The sequence below is a fragment of the Panthera pardus genome, unplaced genomic scaffold (assembly GCF_024362965.1).
Source record: "Panthera pardus isolate Hobbes unplaced genomic scaffold, ASM2436296v1 HiC_scaffold_17, whole genome shotgun sequence".
Classification (NCBI taxonomy): Eukaryota; Metazoa; Chordata; class Mammalia; order Carnivora; family Felidae; genus Panthera; species Panthera pardus.
The window spans coordinates 71087358-71115259 of NW_026526732.1; the positions used below are offsets into that span (position 1 = coordinate 71087358).

The following is a 27902-nucleotide window of genomic DNA, read 5'->3' on the forward strand; positions in this document are numbered from 1 at the left end:
ATGTTGATTTCTAGGCTGCTGACAGAAATCTCCTCTTCATGGGATGGATGCCAGAAGTACTTCTTTCGCTCTCTTGCACGGCACGCCAGGCTTAGTGCAGCCTTAGCAGCTCCTGCCAAGGTAGGTGAAAGAACCTCAGAATTGCCGGGGCCCAGGGAAAGCTCCTATTTTGTTCCTCCAGGGCAGCACTCTCAGGTCTTACCAAGTGATCAGAGCCCATTACAGAACGTGACTGAGCTTTTTGCAGAACATCATTAAACTTAGAGTATAAATCAGTGTAATTTTGTGCTTAATCAGAAAGCATTTTATCATAAATTCTATTACTTACGTTTGCCAACAAGACCAAATGCGTAAGAAAAGTTATGTAAGGGGTGCCTGGGTAGCTCAGTCGATTGAGCATCTGACTTCGGCTGGAGTCATGATTTCAGGGTTTGTGAGTTTGAGCCCTTCGTGGGCTCACTGCTGTCAGCATAGAGCCTGCTTCGGATCCTCTGTCTTCCTCTCTCTCTCTCTCTCTGCCCCTTCCCCACATGTGCTCATGCACACACACACTCTTTCTCAAAAATAAATAAAACATTTAAAAAAGAGGTTATATAAGAAAAGCTTCATGTGGAGAATGCCATCTTCAGATAGTTTTCCTCTTGTGAATTGAGAAAAGGCCACTAATTTTGATGTTAAACTAGTTCTTTTTTTGTTTTGTTTTGTTTTAGTTTATTTACTTCGAGCTGGGGAGCAGCGGAGAGAAGGGGAGAGAGAGACACACAGAGAGAGAATATCCCAACTAGGCTCTACACTGCCAGTGTGGAGCCCGATGCGGGGCTCGAACTCACAAACTGTGAGACTATGACCTGAGCCAAAATCTAGAGTCAGATGTTTAACCAGCTGAACCACTCAGGTGTCTCAGTGTTAAATCATGGAACATCAGTGATTTGTGGAAGCACAATTTGAGAAGCACTGCTTAGAAAGATGAATGTGTTGCCTCTAGACTGCAGCATATCCAAAGCTTATCCAATTAAAAGGCACTTTCCCCAGCGAGTTTTGGATGAAACTGCTTTCTGGTAACACCTGCGTGTGTGATGATGTTTGCCAGTAAAACCTTTGGCATGTTTCCACTTCCCCTTTGCAGGAGTTGGGCATGAGCAACGTCGAGCGATGCAAAGGGTTCTCGGCACATCTGATGAAGGTGCTTATCCAACAGCGGCGCTCCCTGACCACGCTGACTGAGCAGTGGATCCTCCTCAGGTATTCACGAACTAGTTAGTTGGGTTTGTGGCATGAATTAGGAACAATTGTGTGAGTCTGCTCTCAATTTGGAAATGAACTTTTGAGACCCACAGAAGCAGATGGGGTTTCTCTTGGCTCTTCCCCTTGCTTTTGGTGATGTGCTTCTGCCCTGTGGTTGTGGCAGCACCTCTTGGGAGAATGGGCCCTGGGAGATGAGTTCGGGGGCTGAATTAGATAAAATTGCCATGGCTGAAGTACACCTTGGTCTGGAGAGAGGGGGTTTGTGGTTGACAGTCCATCAGATTGCGTGACAGGATTGTGTGTATGGTATCTGTCTCTGGGCATAGATTAGATTTGAGACTGCTTCAGTTCATGGGGGGTTTTGGACCACAGAGTTGCAATTTGCTGAGCCATGCATGGACGTTCCTCAGTGGAATTAAATATTTAAAAGACGAGGACAGTTAGGAAGCCTGTCATCATTTTTTGAATGGATTCTTGGCTGAGAGGTAGTATTTCCAGATTGTAATCACTTTGGCCGCAACCATTTTCTGTTGTACGCATAAGGGTTTATCTAACAAAGTATACCACGTTTACTAGATTTTTTTTTTTTTTTTTTTTTAAGTAATGGTTGAAATCACTGCAGTGATTTGACTGTTAGATGGGAAAAAGCTGTAAGGGGGTAGGTGATAAGCAGTGAGTTTTGACACTTGTGTAAGACTGAAGACACTTGCTTTCGGTCTTCAGAAGGTTGTGTTTAAGGATTTCAAAGGGCGTTTTAACAGTCTTAACCATGGGGGTTCTCTCCTTGATTATGTGAAAAAACCCATACTTTGTTCAGAAACAAATGAAGTTATTGTTAAAAACAACATGGCGATGCAGTTTAAGGTGCCACATGATTTCTCCATGGGTTTCTCTGCACAGGAACCTCCTTGGCTGTGTGCAGGAGATTCATGGCAGACTGACTGAGCCGCTGGTCTACCCGGTGGCCTTCCCCCCTCAGGATGGTGTGCAGCAGTGGACAGAAAGGCTGCAGCATCTGGCCATGCAGAGCCAGATCCTGCTTGAGCAGCTCTCCTTGCTCCTCCAGTGCTGCCCCAGTGCAGGGCCAACTCCAGGCCACAGTGGTGCCCAGGTACAGGGTCAGCCTTCTGCCCCCTACCCAGAAGGACCAGAGCTCACCAATGGCCAGCTTTCTGGAGCCATACAGGACCTCATCCCATCAGAATTTAGTTGCCCATCCCCACTACCTCGAAATCAGCTGCCCTCTGGTTGCTGGATGCGGAAACAGGACGAGCTTTGGCAACAGTCAACTGCGAGATTAACAGAGATGCTGAAAACCATTAAAACAGTGAAAGCTGATGTTGACAAAATCAGGCAGCAGTCTTGTGAGACTCTCTTTCATTCTTGGTGAGTATGGCTATGTCTGTACTGTCCCTCTGTGTGCTTCGGTGCTTGCTCAGAGTTTAGTAAGGGGATAAAATGATGAAAGGTTATTTTATTTCAATTCTGTTTTTCTGTGGACCTTCATAGTGCTTTGTAGCGTATGTCTAGCTGTTACTCTTGAGGTACAGTGAATTCTCCCCTGCTCACATTTTAGTGGATGGAAGGATCAGGGTGTGTGTGTGTTTATGGTAGCCCCTTCTTGTCAACATTGTTGAATTTCTGTTGTTGCAGGAAAGATTTTGAAGTTTGTTCTTCTGGGCTGAGTTGCCTGTCCCAGGTGTCAGTTCATTTGCAAGGACTAGAGTCCTTGTTCATTATTCCCAGGATAGAAGTTGAGCAAACAGACCAACAAATGGCATTAGTTGAGAGCCTGGACTATTTAAGAGGAGAAATCAATAAAGCCACAGATGACTTTACTTCCTGGAAGACACATCTACTTGCTTCAGGAAGCCAAAGTGGTAAGACTGTCTGTCACTCAGTAAGGGAGTCAAAGCCTGGTGTAGGAGTGATGTCTTACAGATTTAAATCTAGACTATCCTAAAGACACATTATGTTTTGTTCCAGACATATCTGTCCAGGGTTCTAAGGCAGATAGGTGTGGTTGGAACCCCTAGCTCTTAACTCTTTCTGCCTCATTTCTCTTTTTTCTTAAAGTTTATTTATTTATTTTGAGAGAGAGAAAGGAAGAGAGAGACAATCCCAAACAGGCTCCACACTGTCAGTGCAGAGCCCCATGTAGGGCTCGAACTCATGAACCATGAGATCATGACCTGAGCCAAAATCCAGAGTTGGAGTCAACCATCTGAGCCACCCAGGCACCTCTCTGCCTCATTTGTTTGAGTACCTTGCCTTTGAGTTGATCATGTCACTTTGTAGCACACATGTAGGGAGGCAGCACGGGCTCACTCGCTGTTAGCAGACAGTTCTTTCTGAGACTGGAAAGCTGAGGGCTGATATTTGGACTAAATTGGTGGTTATATACAGCATCTTAACTATTTTCATATTTTTGGCATTCTTCTAGCAGAACTTTCAATAAAAGATGATAAACTTGTAATTCATCTCAGCAAGGACTGTGTCTCATTCATCTTTGTATTCAGCACAGTTTGACACTGTGGCTCACTCGTAGTAGGTGGTTAACAGGTGGCTGTTTTGTAAAAATAACAAGTGAGGATTGTTAATGATTTCTAGAGGCACTGGAGCAAATGATTGGGTTTTTTGTTTGTTTTACACCTTCTTACTTACTAGGAAACCAAATGTTAGATGAAGGGTTTGTGGAAGATTTTTCAGAACAGGTGGAAACTGCCATCCGGGCCATCCTTTGTGCCATCCAGAACTTAGCAGAAAGAAACAGTAAAAAGACAGAGGAGAACACTGACCAAAGCAGACCACAAGAAGAGGACGGTATGTCTGAAATCAAGGAAAAGCTATTTTTCTACTTGATTTAATTTTTAAATTTATCCTTCTGGCTAAATATTTTTAAAAATTTTTTTTGTGTTTATTTATTTTTGAGAGAAAGACAGAGACAGAGCACGAGTGGGGAGGGGCAGAGAGAGGGAGTCACAGAATCTGAAGCAGGCTCCAGGCTCTGAGCTGTCAGCACAGACCCCGATGCAGGGCTCGAATCCACAAACCATGAGATCAAGACCAAGCCAAAGTCGGGCTCTCAACCGACTGAGCCACCCAGACGCCCCTTTGTGGCTAAATATTTAAGGACAGATATTGGGAATGATGAGTGCGTGAATGGAGATGAAAAGGGTTTATTTTGTGTTACTCATCATGTCTTCCTTTTCTGTGAATGAAAGGGGCAGCAGGCTTGGAGGGACTGCAATCAGGACATCTAACAAAACTGTTAGAGGATGATTTGTGGGCCGACGTGAGCACTCTGCATGTGCAGAAAATCATTTCTGCTGTCTCTGAGCTGTTGGAGAGGCTGAAATCGTACGGTGAAGATGGCACAGCAGCAAAACACACGGTAACCAGCAGTGCTTCAGAAGCTTCTTGCCATCCAGAGTGGGTTTCACTTTGCTCCATGTAGGTGCTCCCAAAGCAGGCCTTTGGGGGCAAAAATCACTCAAAATTTGTTTTCTTTATGCAGGTAAACATGACTGACAAACTGTGAAAAGCTTAGGGCTTGCTAGCTAAGGGTTATAGTTTAAGATGCATAGATGCAAAAAAAATGCTAGCAACCCAGAGTATCTGTCATCTTGGGATTCTTTCATACCCTAACCAGATATTTTCCTGGGTGTTTGATGTTAATGGTGGATGTTGCTGCCATCAGCTAATGAATCGCCACACTCTGCAAATACCTTCCCCTTCACAACAAGCTAGCAAAGGGGGAGGTTGCCACCTCCATAATATTCCAGAGAAGCAACTTATTTTGTAGGACATTATAAGTCTGTAGCACTGACTCCAGTGCCAACTTTGATTCTGAATAGAATTCGTTTATAAACATCTTATTCAAAAAAAAAAAAAAACCACTACACTTTATTAAGTAAATGGATTGTAAGTGACAGAATTTAAAGCGTACTTTTGTGAAGGTTTGTGTGAAGATGGAAGAAATAGTAGAGGCGCGCGTGTGTGTGTGTGAGAGAGAAAATATACATAAAACTTACCATCAGTGGCATTTAGTGCATTCACAACATTGTGCAATGACTGTTGCTGTTTAGTTCCAGAACATTTTTATTACAGGGAAAACCCAGCACCCATTACATAGTGTGAGCAGGCCTTGTGATCTTTTGCCCGCAGTTCTTCAGCCAATCCTGCTGCTTGTTGGTGCGTCTGGTGCCCATGCTCTCCAGGTACTCAGACCTCGTCCTCTTCTTCCTGACCATGTCTTTGGCAACTCACCGTAGCACTGCAAAGCTGCTGTCTGTTCTTGCCCATGTCTTTACAGAGCTCGCCCAGGAGGTAAGGACTGTTCATGTGAAGCACCCTGGTGCAGCCAGTACCAAATACTTGGTAGCCATTAAGTGCTTGCTTTCACAGGCTTTTATTTAGGACATTCACAGACAGCAGGAGGTCATTTGCTCTCCCTGTGGATTTTTTAGGGCTTTGTCCAGCACCCTTTCACTATGCCTGTTTCCACTAAGGTCTTGGAACCTGCAGGTCCCCCACTGATGAAATCCCTAAACTCCAGAGGCTATCCTTAACCTTAGTTTCCTTGTTTGTAAAATGAGATCTGCCCACACTCCTTAGCATTTTTGTGAGAACTACCTTCAATTGAATATACTTTGTTTTATTTTGATTTCCTTAGTATTCTAAGATTTCTCCAAATCTAAGTACAATACTCGTAAGAGTCACTTGAAGATAGGAATTTACAAACTAAAGATGGACTTTAGGCTTCTTATAAATAGTCAAGAGTTCTTAATTCTGGGTAACTGGAATATTAGAAAGGGTTTAAAAATGGAAGACAAGCCCATGCAGTGTATATAGAGGACGAATGTGTGTATTTGTTGAGTAATAAATAAATGAATGTCTTATTTGCTCCTTCTGTCTGATGGGCACTGAGCCAGTCTCAAATCTCATCACTCCTTGGAAAATATACCATATGCAAAAGAGCGGTAGGACAGTGTATGGTGAGCATACCCTGAGATTTGGGTCAGTTCTGTTTGTCCACTTGTGCTGTTGCTCTTGTCTGACAGGTTTTAGAATGACTTTGGCCTGTGTTTTGGAGTGGGGTGTGGGGGTTTTAATATAAGCAAAGTGTTGGGAGCCCTTCCGCTATTCCAGATGTAGCTACTGTGAGTGATGTGCCCTGCAGAAGGACCTCTGAATCTCCGCCTCGTACAGTCATGTTCTGCCTCTACCTAAACCTATTTTAAATGTTTATTTATTTTTGAGAGAGAGAGAGAGAGAGAGAGAGAGAGAGAGAGAGAGAGAGCGCATGAGCAGGGGAGGGACAGAGAGAGAGGGAGACACAGAATATGAAGCAGGCTCCAGGCTGTGAGCTGTCAACACAGAGCCCGACGTGGGGCTTGAACTCACCACAAGATCATGATCTGAGCCGAAGTTGGACCCTTAACTGACTAAGTCACCCAGGTCCCCCTCAGTCAGCTTTCTAAGAATACATGTCCTGATAGTGAGTTTGCCTTTCCTTTACGTTTTTAAGTATCCACATTGTATTCATATCCTTTCTGAGTAGTCCTGAGGGAAATTGAAAGTAGGTTAGACTCAGTGCTAAGATAATAGATCTATGTCATAATTATAACACTTAATCCATGGAAAGCTGTTTCTTTGTAACTGAGTCACAATTGGTATTTGCAGGTTTGGGGTCTTAATTCCTTGTTAGTTGGCAGCTTGTTTTTTAATACATTTCTATCCTCAGATTGACAACTTGATAGCTTGTCTGATAAAATTCCTGATTGAGAGCCACTATTTTTGTCTACGGCTGTACCACCCTGAACTCTCCCGATCTCATCTGATCTCGGAAGCTAAACAGGGTCGGGCCTGGTTAGTACTTGGATGGGAGAGAGCCACTATTTTCTTCTACTTGTTTTTCTATTCATTTTTGTCCCACATGCTAGCAGTTGATTTTTCTTTCCAAACTATTTTCCAACACGAAACAGTTTGTTAACACTTGATGAGTGTTTCTGTGTCTGACCTGTTCTTGACTCTAGTCCCTATACTGTGCCAGCCAGGTGCCTTGGCAGAAAACAGCTGAGGCTAGATGTAGCACCTACCCCAGGAATGATAGATTTAGCTCAAGAGTTGAAGGAGGGGCATATTCTTTTTATATTAAAACTAACATTTTACTTGAGAAGCACCATACCAAATTTTCTTCAATTTTTGAAGTAAAAATGAAACCTGTTGTGGCATCTGTTTCAAGTTGCTGAACCTCCAGGGTTACATGTCTTGTCTCCCTCTTTCTCCTCTTAGTCTTACTAATTTGAGAAGTAAATAAAGAATGACAAAATCCCTTTGGGATTTAGACACTGAGAGGCTCTACCCTTGCTCAATGACTTGCTCCTAGGTGCTGTCCAAGTATAATTCATTAAGAGTTTTGTCTTGCCAAATGAAAAATTACCACACACTAAAAGGCCTCTACAGAGTCAAAACCTGATATGTTAAATCTGATGTCAAGCTTTGAAACTGCATAATAACTGTTATCGAGGAGGAAAACAATGTCAAAAGTTTACTGTATATATTCCCATCAGATTTAAAATATTGAACTAAAAAAAGCTAACAATTTTTTTTTTTGTATCAGGACTAGAAATCCTTTTTATGTTTGTTTCTGTTTTGTTGTTTTAATTGCTTTTGAACTTAACTGTTCACTTTTTTATTTTTAAGGGATTTTGCCTGCCCAAAGAATTCATGGAAGATTCAGCAGGAGAGGGAGCAACTGAGTTCCATGACTATGAGGGAGGTGGAATTGGGGAAGGCGAGGGCATGAAGGATGTGAGTGACCAGATTGAAAATGAAGAACAGGTATGTTTTCATATGTGTGAAATACACATACAGTTTACAGAAGCTCACCCCCATTTCCCTTTGTTTTCAATATTAAATTTTACACATCAATGTTTTTACTAAGTAATGGTTTCAATCTGTGATCCATGGAACCCTAAGAATACTAAAGCTTTAGGGAGTCAGGTATAAATAAGCCTAGAGAACAAGGAACTTTGCAGCTCAGTCATTAGTTATGGCTATAATTTGAAAGGGAAATGATTGAGGCGCCTGGGTGGCTCAGTCGGTTAAGCGTCCGACTTCAGCTCAGGTCACGATCTCACGGTCTGTGAGTTTGAGCCTCGCGTCGGGCTCTGGGCTGATGGCTCAGAGCCTGGAGCCTGCTTCCGATTCTGTGTCTCCCTCTCTCTCTGTCCCTCCCCCATTCATGCTCTGTCTCTCTCTGTCTCAAAAATAAATAAACGTTAAAAAAAAAATTTTTTTTTAAAAAGAAAGGGAAATGATTTAAACTTTTGGTGTTTATTTAATTTTTTTTAATGTTTATTCATTTTTGAGAGAAAAAAGAGCATGAATGGGGGGCAGAGAGAGAGAGGGAGACACAGAATCTGAAGCAGGCTCTGAGCTGTTAGCATAGAGCCCAGTGCAGGGCTTGAACCCATGAACTGCGAGATCATGACCTGAGCCAAAGTCGGATGCTTAACCAACTGAGTTACTCAGGAGCCCCATTAAATTCTCTTATTTTAAATGGGGAGGTCTTTGTTGATGATTTTCTGAAGTGTTTTTGGTAGTGGTTCATTTAAAGATAAAAACCGTGGCTATTTTAAGTGACCACTGCATTAAGTAATAATGCCATTGTTTACTCTTAATAGGTTTTATTGTATGTCTTTAAGACCCATTGAAAAAATTTAATCTATATCCTCTTTTGGTTGGAATGAAGAATGTTTTTGAAATAGATGGCTTGGGCTAAGATTTATCCAAAGGACAAACAAGTGCCGATTCATAGGGGCACTTGTATCCCAATGTTTATAGCAGCATTTTCAACAATAGCCGAATTATGGAAAGAGCCTAAATGTCCATCAACTGATGAATGGATAAAGAAGATGAGGTTTATATATACAATGGAATACTACTTGGCAATGAGAAAGAATGAAATCCTGCCATTTGCTAAGTGAAATAAGTCAGAGAAAGACAGATACCATATGTTTTCACTCATATGTGGAACTCAAGAAACTTAACAGAAGACCATGGGGGAACGGAAGGGGGAGAATAATTTCAAACAGAGAGTGAGGTAAACTGTAAGAGACTCTTAAATACAGAGAACAAACTGAGGGTGGAAGAGGGAGTGGTGCAGGGAAGAGGGAAAAATGGGTGATGGACATTGAGAAGGGCACTTGTGGGGATGAGCACTGGGTGTTGTATGTAAGCAATGCATCATGAGAATCTATCCCCAAAACCAAGAGCACACTGTATATGCTGTATGTTAGCTAACTTGACAATAAATTATATTAAAAAATTAAAAATTAAAAAATAAAAATGTTTTACTAGAAAAAAAATTAAAAATAAAACCAAGGGGCACTTGGGTAACAAAAAAAGGGTGTGTGTGTGTGTGTGTGTGTGTGTGTGTGTGTGTGTGTTGAGAGAGTGTGAGCAGGAGAAGGACAGAGAGAGGGAGAGAACTCCAAGCAGGCTCTGCGTTTTCAGTGCAAAGCCCAATGTGGAGCTCGATCCCATGAACTGTGAGATCTGAAATCAAGAGTCAGATGCCCAACGGCCTGAGCCACCCAGACACCCCTGTTGGCTTTTTTAAATGCATGTCTCATTTGGGAGTGATTTTTTTTTTTTTTTTTACGTATTATTATTATTAGTCATTTAGATTTATCAACTGTGACTTGAAGAATAAGAGATAATGGAATTTCTTTTTAGCGCCTATATTCTAAGTCTAAAGCAGACCATAAATTTTTATTTAAGGTGTGGTTATAACTTAGAAATAAAGGACCAAACCAATTCAAACTTACTCTCATCCTTAGAAGGGAAAAGTGGAAAAAAAAGCCAAAAGTGTGGTAGAGCTCTTTTTTTTATTTTTTTATTTTTTTTTAACGTTTTATTTATTTTCGAGACAGAGAGAGACAGAGCATGAACAGGGGAGGGGCAGAGAGAGAGGGAGACACAGAATCGGAAGCAGGCTCCAGGCCCTGAGCCATCAGCCCAGAGCCCAACGCGGGGCTCGAACTCACGGACCGCGAGATCGTGACCCGAGCTGAAGTCGGACGCTTAACCGACTGAGCCACCCAGGCGCCCCAAGCTCTTTTAATGCATAATATATTTCTTTTTTATTTGCCTTTTCTCTATTTATCAAATTTAACTTTGTCAAAAGTACTTTTCTCATAGGAAAATACTAAAGCCAAAAAAAAGAAAATAGAAAAGTGCAATCCAATGTGAAAAATATTGAGATAAAAGCTATCAGAACAATTTGGCAGTATCTCATAGATTTTGAATTGTGTGTATTCTTTGACCTAGGAATTCCATGTTTCCTGATAGAAATGTTAATGTTTTTTACTCAAGTATGTTCACTATACTATTATTTATAATGGTGAAAATTGTAAAAGAACCAAATACTTATCAGAGGGAATTATTAAATTATGTTACCATCCATTCAGAATAGCATTATAAGTTAGAATGAGGTAGATTTGTATGTATCAGCATAGAAATATTATCTAAGAGACATTTTTTGAGTTAAAAAAGAAAAGTAGAATGCCAGCTTGTGAAGCAATGATCCATTTTTGTTTAAAAAGATATTGGGAGGCAGATATTGCTACAGATTGCCTATATTACTAAATGCTTATTGGTGTATTCATGGTTAAAAAGATGCACCAGAATGTCACTGATGCTGATTTCTTTGGGAGGAGGATGGTGGTGCCATGGGAAACTAATAACTCTTTCTGTTTTGCTTAAAATTCTTTTAATGGGATTTTATTATTTTTGTATTTTAAAAAAGCATTTTTAAAAATCCAACCATAATGAAAGAACAGTCATGAATCTTTGGCCCAAATATCGCCTAGAGTATATAGAAATATATAGTTTAAGGGAAAGTGGACAAAATTACATTGAGTTACTGTCTATGAGAGACTAAAGTGATAAAAATATTAGAGATATGGGGAATACAATAAGAATGAATTTTTATCCTTAAGAATTCATATTTTTTGAGACTGCATATTCTTGTTAAATCTGGATTTTTTTAACAATTCACATGAAAAAGAACAACAAAATTCTGTATTCTCTAATCACAGCGCAGTAAAACTGGAAATTATAGACATATTAAAGCAAACTAGAAATTGTTTGTGGTTGTCTCTGTTGGTTCTCTTTTTTTCTCTCCCTAGAGATAACTTTATACCATTAATGTTGGCATTTAGGTATTTCTGTTTTATTTAGAGCTAAATAAACATTAGAAAAGTTACAATGTTTATGTTTTCTATAATACTTTTTGATATAGGCAGAAGATACACTTCAGAAAGGCCAAGAAAAGGATAAAGAGGATCCCGACTCAAAACCAGACATTAAGGGCGAGGATAATGCCATTGAGATGTCAGAAGACTTTGATGGGAAAATGCATGATGGGGAACTTGAAAAAGGTTTGAGATTGTCACTTCATTCTTGTTTTTAAAAAATACTTTATCTAGGAAATTACATTTTCCCAATAAGAAGCCTATTATCTTTTTTAGCAAGTTTATTACTCTGCATAACTGCAGATGAAAACATCACCTATATGCATGTTTCATCACTGTCTCCATGGAGGCAGAAGTCTGTAGTCCATTCTGGAGATTCTTCTGAGCAAACTGAGACATTGACTGGTATTTTGGCTGCCTCATGCACTATGTGCAGTGACTTCCCCTTCAGGGAACCTTGAAGGAACAAGGAGAGATGTCCCTAACAGAGCTTGGCTTAAAAGTAAATTGTTCAGGGGAGCCTGGGTGGCTCAGTTGGTTGAGCCAACTTCGGCTCAGGTCATGATCTCGCAGTTTGTGAGTTCGAGCCCCACATCAGGCTCTGTGCTGACAGCTCAGAGCCTGGAGCCTGCTTCAGATTCTGTGTCTCCTCTCTCTGCCCCTCTGATGCTCACGCTCTGTCTCTCAAAATTAAATAAACATTAAAAAATTAAAAAAAAAAATGCCTCCTTAAAAAAAACTTATATTAAAAAAAAGTAAATTGTTCAGGGTAGTTTCTTAAAAAATCTTTTTAAAAATTATAAAAATAGTAGAGATTTGTGACAGATGATTTGGAACAAAAGTTCAAGAGTAAAATATCTGTATCTACATTTGTAAAATAGATATCTATACACACACCATAAATAGTTCTATAGTCAGCTTTTTTCATTTAACATATAAACGTTCCCCTGTCATTACAATTTGCTTGAGAATATGATTTCTTATAGCACATTGTCATCTGTTGTGTTTATACCATAATTCAGTTCTTACCCCTAAATTTCTCTCCAGAGCTTAATTTGAGATAATTGTGTCTTCTTCTAAGTGAAGATCTTGCAGAAATGAAAATTGACCTTAGAGTAGAAAAGCATATGCTTGCCTAAGCAGCTTAAGAATATAACCTTTGTCACAGTAGACTGAGCAAAAACAATTGCGAAAAATTATGATTGAGTTAGATGTGTGATTTTAAAAGATGGTCAAAATAGAAGTGTAGAGTATGTTGGAGATGGGGAGGAACCTTGGACATCATTTCACAGACAAGAAACCAAAGCCCAGTAAAGTTACTGAGTCTCATAATGATGAATATCCTCCCCACCCCCCAGCACCAGAAGTAGACATCCTGACAGCTGTTCCATCACCCTTCTGTTTATTAATATCACACATTACAGACTTTTTTTTTCCTTCAAATAGTTTGCAAAACACAGTAGGACTGCTTCAGGAGATCTAAAGGCATCTGTGTGTACAGTGTTCTGTAAATGCAAGCAGTAAATCTCAGGTGGGGCACTTGCCAGGTGGTGGGTCCATGCCTCTTCTGCACATGGCCCAGTCAGTTCGGGGATTTGCCTAACCTTAGTGCTTTCCCTTACAGAAGAGGATGATGGGAAATCAGACAGTGAGGGCGGAGACCTGGATAAACAGATGGGCGATCTGAATGGTGAGGAAGCTGACAAACTTGATGAGAGGCTTTGGGGTGATGACGATGATGAGGAAGAAGAAGACAGTAAAACTGAAGAAACAGGACCAGGAATGGATGAGGTAATTAAAAGATTCTCCCCACCCTGTAATCCCCAGTTTGAGAGGAGACCTTCTTCCAACAAGCTACCACTCCCTGTCATTTACTGCTCTTCCTTTTCTGCCTTTTTTTCTTTCTTCCATCCTTCTTTTTTTTCTTCTTTTTTTTTTCTGTCTTACTTAATTGAACTCAGAGCTAAAAGAATGGTCTGACCTGGGCCATTCCATGTGTAATGGAGGAGGAAAATTAAGGAGACTGTGCAAATGCTCTGATTCTGCTGTTGGCCACTGAACCTCCCCAGCTCTCTGCTTAGGAGAAATCAGGGCTGGGTGTGACACTGCAGCAGCACAGTGTGACCCACCCCACTGTTCACACACCTGCTAATACTGCTACCATCTGGATGAAGCCAGAATGTTCTTTCCAGGTCATGGAGGACACCCTGTCAGCTGGATATTTCCAGAGGATAGGCTCAACAGACAGAGATTGTACATGTCTAAGAGCTAGTTTAGATAGAATCAACTTACGTGAAAGTGGTTTCTTAGATTGAGAGTAATGATTTTGTTTTTTCTGCCTCTGATATTTAGGAAGATTGTGGACTTGTTGCCAAAGACGACAACTTGGATGCTGGGAAGTCAAACAGAGATAAAAACCGAGATAAGGAAGAAAAGGAAGAAGCAGAAGTTGCTGATGATAGACAAGGCCAAGACAAAATTAATGAACAAATAGATGAGGTAATGAGGATTTGAAACCAGTCTGCTCCTGATTCAAGGTCAGGGCTCACAGCTCCTGGGAGTCTCAAGACATTTTTTTTTTTTTTTTCCTATTCATCATTTTCCCATTGGCTTGTAAAAGAACATGTTACAAAGTCTCTCAACAGGACATAAAATATCTAACTATTGGTTACTAATGAGGTTGTCTTGATTCTGTTTGGGCTCATGCTGGAGTTTGGAAGCTGAGTTCTGTGATTCTTTTCTATATATCTTATAAATTTCCGTTTCCTCTTGAAATTAAGTAACACAGTACCTCTTATCAGTGGAGAACCTGCCCAGTAAGTGAGGTTTGAAAATCCAAGATGAAAATTCTAGAAACATCAGTAAAATTCTAACATGTGGGAGAAATTTTAGGGAAGAGATCTTGTATTCTCTTAGCATAAGTGCTTAGAGCTAATTATTTGCAAATGCTACTTTTTAAAAAAAAATTAATTTTTTCCTGTTCTCTCCATTGTCAAAGAGGGAATATGATGAGAATGAGGTGGATCCTTACCATGGCAATCAGGAAGAGCTGCCAGAACCTGAGGCCTTGGACCTTCCAGATGACTTGAACCTGGATAGTGAAGACAAGAATGGTAGTGAGGACACAGACCAGGAAGAAGGAGGTGTGTCTTTCAAAACCTAAAGAGACCAGTTCAACTCACTGAAAATGAGCAATAACCTATTTCTTCAGGCCGTATTATGGCCAAGTCATAAATCGTGTCTGGTCAGCCCAATTCCAATTTGAGAAAATTGTTTGCTTTTTTTCTATAATCTTTCTCACCTGACTAGACTTAAAGCTTAATCTGAGAAGAATGAAAGTAAACTACCTGGTGTTTGTCATTAATTTACCCTCCTGTCCTGTGTTCTAGTACTGTAGAATCTGGGTGGTGCTTCATTTCCCCACAGCTGTCTCCTGATGGCCCGCCTTATGGGGTGATGTGAACACTGCAGTCTGGGTATATCCAGGCCTCTTACAGAGCCTTGTTACAGCTTTCTTAGGGAAATGATTGTTTCAGTTAATGATTGCTGTGTGTGTTTGTTTGGAACATGAAGTCATTTTAGTGGGGTATGAAATTGAATAATCAAAAGAAATCACATGGCACTTGACAATAATCTGCCTGTCACCCATTGTTCAGTTTGAGTGACTTCCCTAGGGAGAGCTGTCTCGTATTGGAAGCATTATATAGTGCCCCGTAACAGAAGGTCCCCAATCATGGTGGGTATCCAGACAAAAATATGAGCTAGCCTTACTATGCTTCATAATGAATCAGTTACCTATTTAGAAAACCCATTAAAATTTTTTTTAAACACCATATTGTTGGGGGGGGCGGGGCGGGCACCTGGGTGGCTCAGTTGGTTGAGCATCTGACTTCATTTCAGCTCAGGTCATGATCCCAGGGTTGTCAGATCAAGCCCCGCTTGTGTTCCATGCTGAGTGTGGAGCCTGCTTAAGATTCTCTCTCTCCCTCTGCCCCTGTCCGTGTTCATCCATGCCCTCTCTCTCAAAAAAACAAAAACACAAAACAAAACAAAAAAACCCCACACCTTATTGGAACCAAATTAGCAAGTTACAAAAGAATAAGAGGTATCATTTATGTAAAAACTTAATACAATACTATTTTTTTTTTAATTTTTTTTTAACGTTTTTACTTATTTTTGAGACAGAGAGAGACAGGGCGTGAACAGGGGAGGGGCAGAGAGAGAGGGAGACACAGAATCCGAAACAGGCTCCAGGCTGTGAGCGGTCAGCACAGAGCCCGACGCGGGGCTTGAACCCACATACCGCGAGATCATGACCTGAGCCGAAGTCGGACGTTTAACCGACCAAGCCACCCAGGCGGCCCACTATATATTATTAATGGGTACATCAAATGTAGGAAAACAGAATAAAACACAACTTCAGGTTATGGTGACTTCAGGTTAGGAAGGGCAAAGGCCTCCAGAATCCAGATAGTTGTACCCAGAATCATTTGTTTCTTAAAAACAAGTGGCAGAAGGGGCGCATGGGTGGCTCAGTTGGTTGGGTGTCTGACTTCGGCTCAGGTCATGATCTCTCACTTTGTGAGTTTGAGCACCGCATCAGGCTCTGTGCTGTCAGCTTGGAGCCTGGAGCCCACTTCAGATTCTGTCTCTTTCTCTCTGCCCCTTCCCTGCTTATTCTCTGTCTCTCTCTCTCAAAACTAAGTAAACATTAAAAAAAAAAAATTTTTTTTATATGACAGAAGTTTGGTACATAAATGGCAAAATTCACATCTATTAAATCTAGTAGGTGAGTATATGGGTCTTTTTATTTTATTTGGTTTTGCTTATTTATAATATTTATTTTTGAGAGAGAGACACACAGATAGCATGAGTTGGGGGTGCAGCAGAGAGAGAGTGAGGGAGACACAGAGTCCAAAACAGGCTCCAGGCTCTAAGCTGTCAGCAAAGAACCTGATGCGGGGCTCAAACCCATGAAATGTGAGATCATGACCTGAGCCGGAGTCAGACACCCAACCAACGGAGCCACCCAGGTGCCCTGGCTCTTAAGATTTTAAAATGCATTTTCCACGTTTAAAGTATTTAGTAATTAAACAACAAATTAGTGAACTATTTAACCAGAATCATTTTGTTGAAGATTTGATAGAGGCTTTCCTCATGCTAAGAACAAGTCTTCACTCTTTGAATCTCTAGCTTACTTTTTTTTTTCTTCATTTTCGTATAACTTTATTATAGAAGGAAAAGAAAATCTCCCAAAATCTATAAAGGCCAAACTTCTTACATTAAATTCTAGCTGAGTTTTTAAGCACTAAGTTGTTGCTTCAGAGGTCATTTCATTACCATATAATTTTGGAATCTGACTTCATCCTTAAATTCAACAAGTAATCCAGCATGAATTAAGAAAATTAAAGAATTATTTGCTAACAAAGTGACTGTGATTCTGAAGTGTCCAAAGTATAGGAATGTTCTGTTAATAAAACTTTTCCAAATAAGATTGTTTCCATTGAATGTATGTTGTACTTTATGATAAAGAAGGATGTCTACCAGTTATTCCCAAGGATAATGTCATTTCCTATTTTTGGTCTTAAATGTCCCTATTGTGGCAGCTCTCAGGATTTTTTAGTGGATTACTTAGAGTTTGTTAATGGAATGCACCATCCAAACAACTGTATGTAAAATATTAAGTGTGGTTTAGAGCAGGTGTGGACTAAACTTTTTCTGTAGAGTCAGGTAATAAATATATCAGATTTTACAGGCCATAAACTGAGACCGGGGTTGCAAAAACTCTACTCTGCTGTTGTAGTAGTATGAAAGCAGCCATAGACAATACAGAATGGGTGGAGTAAACACATAAGGAAATAGATATGGCCGTATTCCAGTAAAACTTTATTTACAGAAATATGTCGGCCAGATTTGGCTCTTAGGACATAGTTTGCCAGTTCCTGGCTTGAGACTAATAAACACTTGTGTTAACTCCATCCCATGTTAAATCATGTTAAATTTGGTGTTCTTTCTTTTTGTTGTTATGTATCCAGAAGATAATCCTTTGGAAATTAAAGAAAAGCCAATGGATACTGAAGAAGCAGGTCATGAAGCTGAGGAAATAAAGGAACAGACCGAGGCTGACCACAGTGAAGGTCAGGGTCAGCCTGAACCTGAAGAAGGCCCCAGTGAAGATGATAAGGGTGAGGGAGAAGAAGAGATGGACACAGGAGCTGATGACCAAGATAAAGACACTGCTGAACATCCTGAAGAAAACTCAGACGATGAGCGTCAGTCTCTGGAGGACAAGGACAAGGAAGCCAATGAGGAAAGTGCAGACAATGGCGTTCCTGTTGACCAAGGTCTCCAGCCCCAGGTATTGTAAGGTCTTTGGCTTGTCTCATGTTAAAAGTAATAGTGAGGAAGGGGCGCCCGGTTGGCTCAGTTGGTTAAGTGTCCAACTTCAGCTCAGGTCATGATCTCGCAGTTCATGAATTCAAGCGCCACACTGGGCTCTGTGCTGGTGGTGCAGAGCCTGCTTGGGATTCTCTGTGTCTCTCTGTCCCTTCCCCACTTGCCCTCTTTCTCAAAATAAATAAATAAACTTAAAATAAAAAAATAATAGTGTGGGGGAGAGTTTGCTTATTCCCATCAGAATCTTTTAGGATACTTCTCTATCACCAGGTGGCGCTGCTGAGCAGCTTTAAGTTTCTGTTTAAGACCCTTTCTGGCCATTACCCTCCCTGCAGTCTCCCCATGGTGAGCAGTGGGGCACCTGCCAGTTGTAGTGGTCCCCTACCTCATATTCTTCCCCCAGTGCATTTTAATGTGGTGTTTGCTTACCCTGCAGAAGGAGGAAGAAGAAGAAGAAGGGAGCGGGGAAAACTCTGACACAGAGGAGCAGGTGCCAGAGGCCACGGAAAGGGAAGAACACGATTCCTGCGGGCAGACCGGGGTGGAGAGTGTGCAGAGTGCACAGGCTATGGAGCTGGCTGGGGCCGCGCCCGAAAAGGAGCAGGGAAAGGAGGTGATAGGCCCTTACTGCTTCTGCCAGCTGCCTCTATTGGGGGGGGGGGGGGGTCGTCTCTGTTCCCTGTGTGAAATCACGACCCATTTAGCTGTAGTTGGATTATGTGTGATTTTGTTTTGTTGTTGACATCTAAAAGATCATCTCTCATTCTTTGGGAAATGATCGGATACCTGATTTTATATGCCTCTCAGAACAAACCCTAGAATATTTGCTACACTGTATTTAAGTATTGTGCTTAATGAGAAAAAGCTATTAAACTCATAGTTTTTTGTGGGAGAACAGGTTCATGTTAATTTTTAGAAAGCTCCCAAGGAAAGAAAGGTTGCATTTAGACTTCATATAGTAATATGCCTCAAATAGTGTTTCCTTTTTCCTTGCTGTTCACCAGGCTCTAAAAGTTGTAACTTAAAAAGCAAAAGCACTTCTTTATTTCTTGAGCCAGAGTGATGTCCTGTGTATGGCCACAGTCCAGGTGACTGGCATGCTGTGGAGAGAGCACTGACAGAGGACCTGCTCTGGTGACTCTCAACAGCTCCTTAAGCCTCATTGAGCCCAGTTCTCTCACCAGTAATAACACCTGTTTATACTTCTTGTGCCCCCCTCCACCATGTTTATTGAGCACCCATTAGGTGATGCTAAGCATTTTCATTACTTCAGGTCCTCACAGTAGTCCTGTAAGATAGCTGGTTAGTGTTCTTACGACGTTCTCCATTTTATATTTGAGTTAAGCTGCAGTAAAGTGAAATGACAATCTCAAGGGTATACAGCTGGTTGATGGCAGAGTCTGGTTTCTAGTCGAGGTGTGTCCTGCCTTCAGAGTAAGCCATTACAGTCCTGGAAACAAGGAACTAATCAGCCTTACATAGCGAAGTCACTCAAGAGGGTAACATATCTGGATATAGATGCTCCTGTTTTTGCCCACAGGCCAGGCCTTAGTCATGGCTCAGCTCCGGACCAGGGAGGCAGGTATATCATGTGACTCTGAGAGGAGAATAACAGAGAAGCTATGCGAACTACAGCCCAGTAAGCAGGTGTTTGTATAGCATCTTCCACCCTCACTCTCTCATGGCTTGGATTTCACAGGAGCACGGGAGTGGAGCTGCAGATGCAAACCAGGCAGAAGGCCACCAATCCAACTTCATTGCTCGATTGGCTTCCCAGAAACAGACCAGGAAGGACACACAGGTCTCTATCACTCTTCAGCGAAACTTAGGTGAAGGCTGCATCTGGAAAGGATGTGCTAAGTGTAGTGGTTTTTTTAAAAAAAGCCACGTTCCCAGGCTTTGCCGTCCCACCAAACCTGATGATAGCCTCAGCAAGCAGATCAGGACCGTGGGGCTTTCCCATTGGAACCTGGGGCTTCTTCCCATGTGGGTGCATGTACACACACACACACACACACACACACACACACACACACACACACTCCTCCTTATTCCTGTTATGCAGCCTAAGGGCCAGTTGTTGGGTGCTGTTGCCTAGGACTAGCCAGTCTTTTTTCCACCGTCATTACTCTTCTGTGTTTTAAAAATTAGGTTTTTTAAAACATGGTATAATTCATGTACATGATTTATGAAATTCATATATAAAAACAATCCCCTAAAAAGCTTCCATCTTATTCCTGTTTTCAAGTCACCCAAGAGTAAATTGGTGCTACCAGTTTTATTTTAAAGATATTTTTGCATATGTAACATATTTCAGATACAAAGTATATCATAGAGGTTATCCTGAATTTGTGTATAGATACATGACCATTCTTCTTAACTGCCTCGTTGAATTCCATTTTTGTATGGCTGTACGTAATTTAGTTAACCAGCCCCCTGTGGATAGACATTAGTTTTTTGGCCATTACAGACAAACCTCTAATGAATTTCCTCATATTTCCCACAGAGTTTCAAGAGGAAACCTGGACAGGCTGACAATGAACGCTCCATGGGTGATCACAATGAGCGAGTGCATAAGCGACTGAGGACTGTGGATATGGAGAGCCACACTGAGCAGGGGCCAGCCCAGCCCCACGCCCAGGTGGAGGACGCAGATGCATTTGAGCACATTAAACAAGGCAGTGACCCTTATGATGCACAGACGTATGGTATGGTTCAGGGAAGGCTTCTCCTTTGTTCACTGAGCTCTCTGAGAGTTTATGCTGTATGACTGTGTGCCCAGCAGATGAACAAATCCATCTTAGGGATGGGAAATGGCTTTTTAAAATGTTTTCTCTCTAGTTCGAATTATGTGGGAATACGGTTTGTTTTTGGTATAAAGGTATCTGTAGACAAGTGCAGGTTTCAGGGTCTAGTGTAAGTCTTTTATATATCCTTGATAACAGCTGCCCGCATCCAAACCTAGTGCTTATCTCTCTGGGTTTCTGAGACATGGACATTTCTTCATAGTCAGAGTGAGGTCACTTCCTGCAATGGCAGGAGCTGTGAACTAGAAATGTGTTTTTCTTATAAGTGAGAAGGAAAAAAAAACTCCACATAAGAAGGGAGTGGTCAGTCATTACTCAGTCTCCTTTTTTAGTTCTCTTGGTGACTTCTTAATATTTCATTCCTAGTATATAAACTCATGTAGATAATATTTATCTTTGAGCACAGTTTCAGAAATGATTGCTCTATCATGAATTACCTTATTTCTCTCTTCACTTTTTAGAAAAAAAAAGCAGTAATAATAATTTGCTACCATGAATTGAGCTCTTACTTTGTACCAAACACTGTACTGAGCCTTTGCTGCACGATCATGGAATTTTTACAATAATCTTAAGATCTACGATATTTCCATTTTATAGATGAGCACACTGAGGCCAGAGAAATTTAAGAACTTGTCCAAGATCACAGTGCTTGTCTTCAGCGTTGGTCTTTCTGTGTCCTGTGTTACACTCTTACTCATTACAGTATCTCCGCTCATAAGTTGGTAAAGGAGTATAATTCCATTAGCTGCTCTGAGTCATGTGTCCTCCCTGTTTATTCTGGTTCGGTCTCTTGTAATAGCAGTAAAAACCTAGCTAAGCATCCTACTTTTGTGGTAGAGAATAGGCAGTTACATCAAAAGGTCAGTAGGGCATCACAGACAAGCCAAGCATTGTGTTCATGCCATATAGTTGGTCAGCAGGAGAACAGCATTAGTAAGATCTCAGAAGTGAAAAGTGAGAAACCACACCCACACATGTTCTATGTGTTTGTATGCTTTATTGGCAGATGTGGCCAGCAAGGAGCAGCAACAGTCTGCAAAAGATTCCAGCAGGGGTCAGGAGGAGGAGATGGAGGACACTTTCATGGACACAGAGGAGGAAGAGCTCCAAGCAGCAGACACAGAGCAGCTGAAGCCAGAGGAGATCAAGTCAGGGACCACAGTGAGCCCCGGTGGGTCCTATGGTGAACAAATCCCTCCTACGTTCGCTTACAGTAGTCACTTTCGTGTGGTACCATCTGATCTGGTGGTTCTATCTACATCCTGACCCATAGCGTAGGTGTTCATTTGCCTATGAAAATTCCGCTCTATCTCACCTAGGAGTCAGAAGGTGGAGGAGTGACATTGGAGACACTGTCCTGCAAGGAGACCTCAAAAGCCTGAGTTCTAGGCAAATGCCATCACTCTTCTTTAAATATGTAGAAGAAAAAAAATAGGACACTTACTTCAGTTATGACAGGAAGACACTTTTGATTATTATTAGACAGATGTTTTCAATTATATGAAAATACTCAATTTTAGCATAAAATGCAGTAAAATATTTAGAGAAGTAGAATGGGGAAAATGCATGTGTAAAAGTAGTAACCAAACTTCTTGCATATAGTTCCATTTCATAGTTGACCAAGTGTTATTACTGGATAATTTATTTAAAAAATAAAAAAGACATGCATTTAACACATTAAAAAATAACTTTATCAGCAGTGGAATAAATACACATTCAAAAGAACTTGCAAATTGAAAAGCCTTTTTTCCCCTGCTTCCTGTCCTCTCAGAGGTTTTAGAAGCATTGACTGTGTCATTATATGACAGTGGGAATGGCATAGCTCTGATGAAAACTCAAAATCCAGACTTTGCCTCTTACTCACATTATAGGCTGAGGCATATTATCCATATTTTCTTTGCCTCAGTTTCCTCATCTGTAAAATGGAACTAGGATTTATTTATTTATTTAATTTAATTTTATTTATCTTTTTAACATTTATTTATCTTTGAGAGAGAAAGAGTGTGAGTGGGGGAGGAGCAGAGAGAGAGGGAGACATAGAATCTGAAGCAGGCTCCAGGCTCTGAGCCCCGATGTGGGGCTCGAACTCACTGACTCCGAGATCATGACCTGAGCTGAAGTAGGATGCTCAACTGACTGAGCCACCCAGGCACCCCTATTTATTTTTTTTAATTTGAGAGAGCACGTGCATGCAGGTTGGGGAGAGGGGCAGAGAGGGAGAGAGAGAATCCCAAGCAGGCTCAACGCTCAATGCAGAGCCCAATGGGAGGCTGGATCCCATAAACCATGAGATCACAACCTAAGCCGAAATCAAGAGTTGGATGCCTAACGGACTCAGCCACCCAGGCATCCCTAGTTTTTATTTTCATCAAAGTTTTACGTGCATGTATTTTAAAGAGTCACACACTACACAGTGCAGTCTCCCCTATTCCCCTCCCTCCCAGAAGAGCCACCTTCGACCTCACAGTGGGGAGGAGAGAAGGTCAGGGGAGTAAGAATTGGCAGTGAATATCCCAAAGAGAAAGAACATGTAGAACTTGTATGGGGAAACGTGCTGGGGAGTGAAGGAGTGAAGTGTGAGTAATCGTTAAGATCGGCAGGCAATCTCGGAGACTCAGTCTGTGTGTAATATCAGAGTAAGTAAAACAGTGTCCTTCTATGCAAATAGGCTATGATGAGGTGGACATGGAGACCCACACTGTTAGAACAGAAGAAGACCAAGATCCCAGGACCGACATATCCCAGGGGGAGACAGAGGATATGAAACCAGAGAGAAGCCAAGATTCGACCATTCACACAGCCCATCAGTTCCTTGTGGACACAATTTTCCAGGTGCTAAAATTTTCACAAATTATTGCTATGATAAGTTAACAAAATGTAATTATAAGCTGGTTTAAAATTTTTGTCTTTAGAACTTCATGGAATATCTGGTTATTTGGGGGCATCTCATCCTTGTCAAAGTGTTTAGGAAAACAGTTGGTATGACCACTTCTCTAAACAGATCACACCGTTCCGGCAGTTGATCCCAGGGTCAGAGTGGGTGCCCCAACCTGGCTGTGATGGTGTGTCTGGTTCTCCAGCCTCAGGCTCGCAGATCTAGATCTGCTCTTCCCATGTTCAGCATCCTTATGTGAGGAGCTGTACGTAACAATTCAGTTCATGCTGACGAAGTAGCAAGAATATTTGGCTTAATGCCTGCATTTAGGAAAAGCAGATTTAACTGTTTTCCCGAATCATTTGACTTAATAGCAGTCTAGATTATTCAGAGAACATTTTGATATTGATAATTTTGTGGAGTTTTTGTTTTTATTTTGCTGGATAGATTTCTTCTAAATGGTAAAACTTCCTTTATCTTGTCTCTGCACAAAGGGAAATAGAAGAATAGTTGTCTGGCATCTTATTGTGCCATCAAATTTGCTTACGCTTTGTGTCTCAGGGGCATGTATTTGTAGTTCATACTACTGGGAAGAAGGCAGCCAGTGATATAATGAGTTGGTGATTTCAATCTAGGCTGCCTCTTATCTGTGGCTTTTTCTTCTTAGCCCATTTTAAAAGATGTCAGTGAGCTAAGACAGGAGCTGGAGAGGCAGCTGGAAACATGGCATCCACACGAATCTGGAAACCCAGAAGAAGTAAGTCACCAGTCTTTTCATAAGATATCTTGATTTTCTTTTTTTTTAAGTTACAGCAAGCTTAACAGGTTCTTAGCACCAATTACCTTTGTAAAAGGGACTGAGTATATGAAGACTGTAATTACAGTCTGAAGCCTAAGTCTTTCCAGTGCTTTCTGCCTACTTTGCCACTAGACATGTAGTTTAATTAAACCACAGAAAAGCTGATGTGTTTATTTCCTTTAATTTCTCTTGCTAGCTCTATGAGTTATAACAGATATGACATTGGTTGTGAAATGAGGCAAAATGTGTCATCCTCACAGTAGGCCACCTGGAATATTGCTGGCTGACTTAATGTGGCAGCATAGCTTAAACAGAAGCTTCATTTTTAATGAGTTTGCATCCTGAATTTACTGTATTATCCATGTTTGTATTTTGTGCCTATAATCATCATTCCTACTACACACCTGTATGAGGGCTCTGTCATACTTGGAGCTTTGTGTCTGGGAAAGAAGCACACTGTTGAGATTGGCACTCATTATTTTTGCTTTTGAAACTTGACCCTGAGAGCCCATGATTAAGTGGCTGGATCTGCTGGCACCAAAAGTACCCACTCACAGCTCCCCACCCATACAGAATGTGCAGTTTATCCTCTTTGTAGGTGATGAGAATTAGTTGTTGATTTGGTCATGCAATCCAATATTTTCTGCCTTGTTGTTTCACCCTTTCTCATTCGGAACTGTGAGTTGTGGTTTTGGTAGAAGATGAGACATTTTTAGGATGTGGACTGGATGGCAGCCTGCCGAGTTGGCTTCTGTTGACAAGAGTTCACGTGGGTCATTTTCTGCTACTCTGTTTCAAGTGTCTTCTTGCTGTAAATGACTTGGCTGGCTCTGACGTTGTAAGAGTCACTTCTATGTCGTTGTCACAGGAGAAGGCTGCAGTGCAGATGTGGCAGAGTTACCTGGCCGTAACTGCGCCTCTTTCCCAACAGTTGTGTGAACAGCTTCGTCTCATATTAGAGCCTACCCAGGCCGCCAAGCTGAAGTAAGTCTTCTCCACTAAGCACACCCACTGTGCCCTGAAAAGATGGCTGTGTCACCTTTTCTATTGAGCTCAGCCCCTAACCAGTTAAAGTACTGGCTTCTAGGTTGCTATTTATGCTGTGTGGATGTTATTCCATACCTTTTTTCATGTTCTCTCTAAAAACTGAAGTGTCTGCAAAGTTTGGTACGAGTGCAGTTCCTTTGATTCATTAGCCTCTGATGAGAAAATTGGTTGGTGGAGCCTTTGGGTGGGTGTATGGGCTTGCTGCATGTGTTACTCACCTAGATCTTCGCAAAGGTTTATCCAAACTCATAGTTTCAGATTAGAAAAGAGTCAAAGACTTAATCAGTGCAAACATTCTTTTTCCAATTTTTTAAAACTTGTTGCAGCTTTCGTGGAAGGGCCTGATTATTGTCACATATATAACCAGTTTTTCTGGCTGCCCTCCTTTCTCAGTTGATGATGACATTTGAGTGTGTCAGGTTACTGGTTAAAAGGTATTATAATGTGATCTTATTCTTTAAAAAATTTTTTGGAGGATGAGCAATTGTTAACTAATCATTGCCCCATTTGGGTAAATTTAATAGAGGAGACTATCGAACTGGGAAGCGGCTGAACATGCGGAAGGTCATTCCATACATTGCTAGTCAATTTCGGAAAGACAAGATTTGGCTTCGAAGGACCAAGCCCAGTAAACGCCAGTATCAGATTTGTTTGGCCATTGATGACTCTTCTAGCATGGTAGACAACCATACCAAACAGGTAAGGAAACACGGGAGCTAAATTTAATGAGAAATTAATGCCAAGCCATGCTCTGTGGCCACCTAAAAGTTTTAAATATAATCTGGCAAAAAGCACTTTGAAATACCATTACTGTTCTGAGAATGTGCTACTATGTTTGAGAGGACCTAAAATTTTAAAACGAGTTCAAAAGGGCAGTTTTAGGATGTCTCAAATAATTGGTCCCTTACTGTTCGAGACCTTAAAAAAAATTTTTTTTTAACATTTATTTATTTTGAGAGAGAGAAAGAGCTCGAGTGGGGCAGGGGCAGAGAGAAAGAGAGAGAGAATCCCAGGCAGGCTGCCCGCTGTCAGCAGAGCCCAACGTGGGGGTTGATTTTACCAACAGTGAGATCATGACCTGAGCCAAAATCAAGAGTCAGATGCTTAACCAACTGAATCACCCAGGCATCCCGAAATTGTTTTTTAGCCTTGCTGTGCTCCTGTCTAGCTGTAGAAGAGTAACTGACAGTATTTATTTTCCACAAAACACACTGTACTGGTAAACTGTTTTTTAAGGCCTTGTACAACATATTTGAATATCATTGATTTTTAAAAGGTGTTTCATGTACATCTCTTTAAGTCTGAAATTAGTGCTCTAATAGTATTCACAAAGCTTAAGAGCCTGAATAGAATTAATTACTTATGATACCATCATTATGGACACAGAAGAGTGATGTGTTTTTGTTTTAAAGTTTATATATTTATTTTGAGAGAGAGAGAGAGAGAGAGAGAGAGAGAGAGAGAGAGCGCACAAGCACAGGAGGTGCAGATAAAGAGGGAGAGAGAGAGAATCCCAATCAGTTTCCATGCTGACAGTGGACTCAGTCTTACCACTGTGAGATCATAACCTGAGCCGATATCAAGAGTCAGTCACTTAACCAACTGAGCCATCCAGGCACCTGGAAGAGTGATGTTTTTTGCAGCGATGCTATTACCCAGTATGAACCAACGAGCAACCTAAATCCATACTTGTGCTCTGCTGTAAAAAAAAAATGTCACCTCTGAACCTAGGTTCAGGTCCAAGCTCCTCACTTACTGCCATATGATATTTGGCAATTTATTTACTTCTTAACATGTCAGTTTCATCTTCTGAACAATGAGGATTGTAACAGTATCTACCTCCTCCAGAGTTGTGAAAACTAAATGAAGTATGTACTGTGTTTAATGCCTAGCACTTGGTATGTATTCAGTAGGTGTTAGTTGCTCTAAGTAGCATCATCTTTTTAATGAAATTTAAATTCTAAGACCAGGCTGTCATTTATTTATGGGTTAATAAAATAAACTGGTTTTTAAAATTTTTTGCCTATCTGAGATTACTTTTTATGTAGTTCCCTCACCCCCCTAAAAGGGAAAAATTCTGAAAATTTTATGGACCATATCTCTTAAGATCACTTTTATTAGATTCCTAGAGCAGACCTTTGCTACTGGTGTAATGGACTCTGGGTTTCAGGATTTGTGGGATTAGCCAGGGTCTGAGGCCACCATGGCCTCTGGGTTGATTATGAATAGCCATGTTGACATTCCCTGTATGCCATGCAAAAATAACATTTTCTGTGAGACTCTTGGTATAAAAAAGATTGAGAGGCACTGATCTAGAGGATATTCTGATTCCTTCAACCCTTAACCTTCTTATTTCATAGCTGGCATTTGAATCTTTGGCTGTGATTGGAAATGCTCTAACCCTCCTGGAAGTGGGTCAGATTGCTGTGTGCAGGTAAGGGTGCTTTTTAATCCCAGTGGGAAAATCA

General features: G+C 41.1%; 1 protein-coding gene across 1 annotated transcript in view; it reads left to right on the top strand.

Moving 5' to 3' along the window:
• The window catches only part of MDN1 (midasin AAA ATPase 1), a 174068-nt gene that overhangs the window by 141336 nt on the left and 4830 nt on the right, over window positions 1-27902 (top strand). Inside the window, exons 77-98 of the mRNA XM_019442848.2 lie at window positions 15-120; window positions 1127-1242; window positions 2146-2631; window positions 2899-3125; window positions 3913-4068; window positions 4470-4639; window positions 5413-5574; window positions 7954-8091; window positions 11558-11696; window positions 13135-13301; window positions 13863-14009; window positions 14509-14653; window positions 17546-17868; window positions 18343-18519; window positions 19606-19707; window positions 20413-20614; window positions 21720-21884; window positions 23382-23545; window positions 24256-24345; window positions 25256-25371; window positions 25959-26133; window positions 27795-27868. Coding sequence (XP_019298393.2) covers window positions 15-120; window positions 1127-1242; window positions 2146-2631; window positions 2899-3125; window positions 3913-4068; window positions 4470-4639; window positions 5413-5574; window positions 7954-8091; window positions 11558-11696; window positions 13135-13301; window positions 13863-14009; window positions 14509-14653; window positions 17546-17868; window positions 18343-18519; window positions 19606-19707; window positions 20413-20614; window positions 21720-21884; window positions 23382-23545; window positions 24256-24345; window positions 25256-25371; window positions 25959-26133; window positions 27795-27868 — 3747 coding nt within the window. The remainder of the gene's footprint in view (window positions 1-14; window positions 121-1126; window positions 1243-2145; window positions 2632-2898; window positions 3126-3912; window positions 4069-4469; window positions 4640-5412; window positions 5575-7953; window positions 8092-11557; window positions 11697-13134; window positions 13302-13862; window positions 14010-14508; window positions 14654-17545; window positions 17869-18342; window positions 18520-19605; window positions 19708-20412; window positions 20615-21719; window positions 21885-23381; window positions 23546-24255; window positions 24346-25255; window positions 25372-25958; window positions 26134-27794; window positions 27869-27902) is intronic.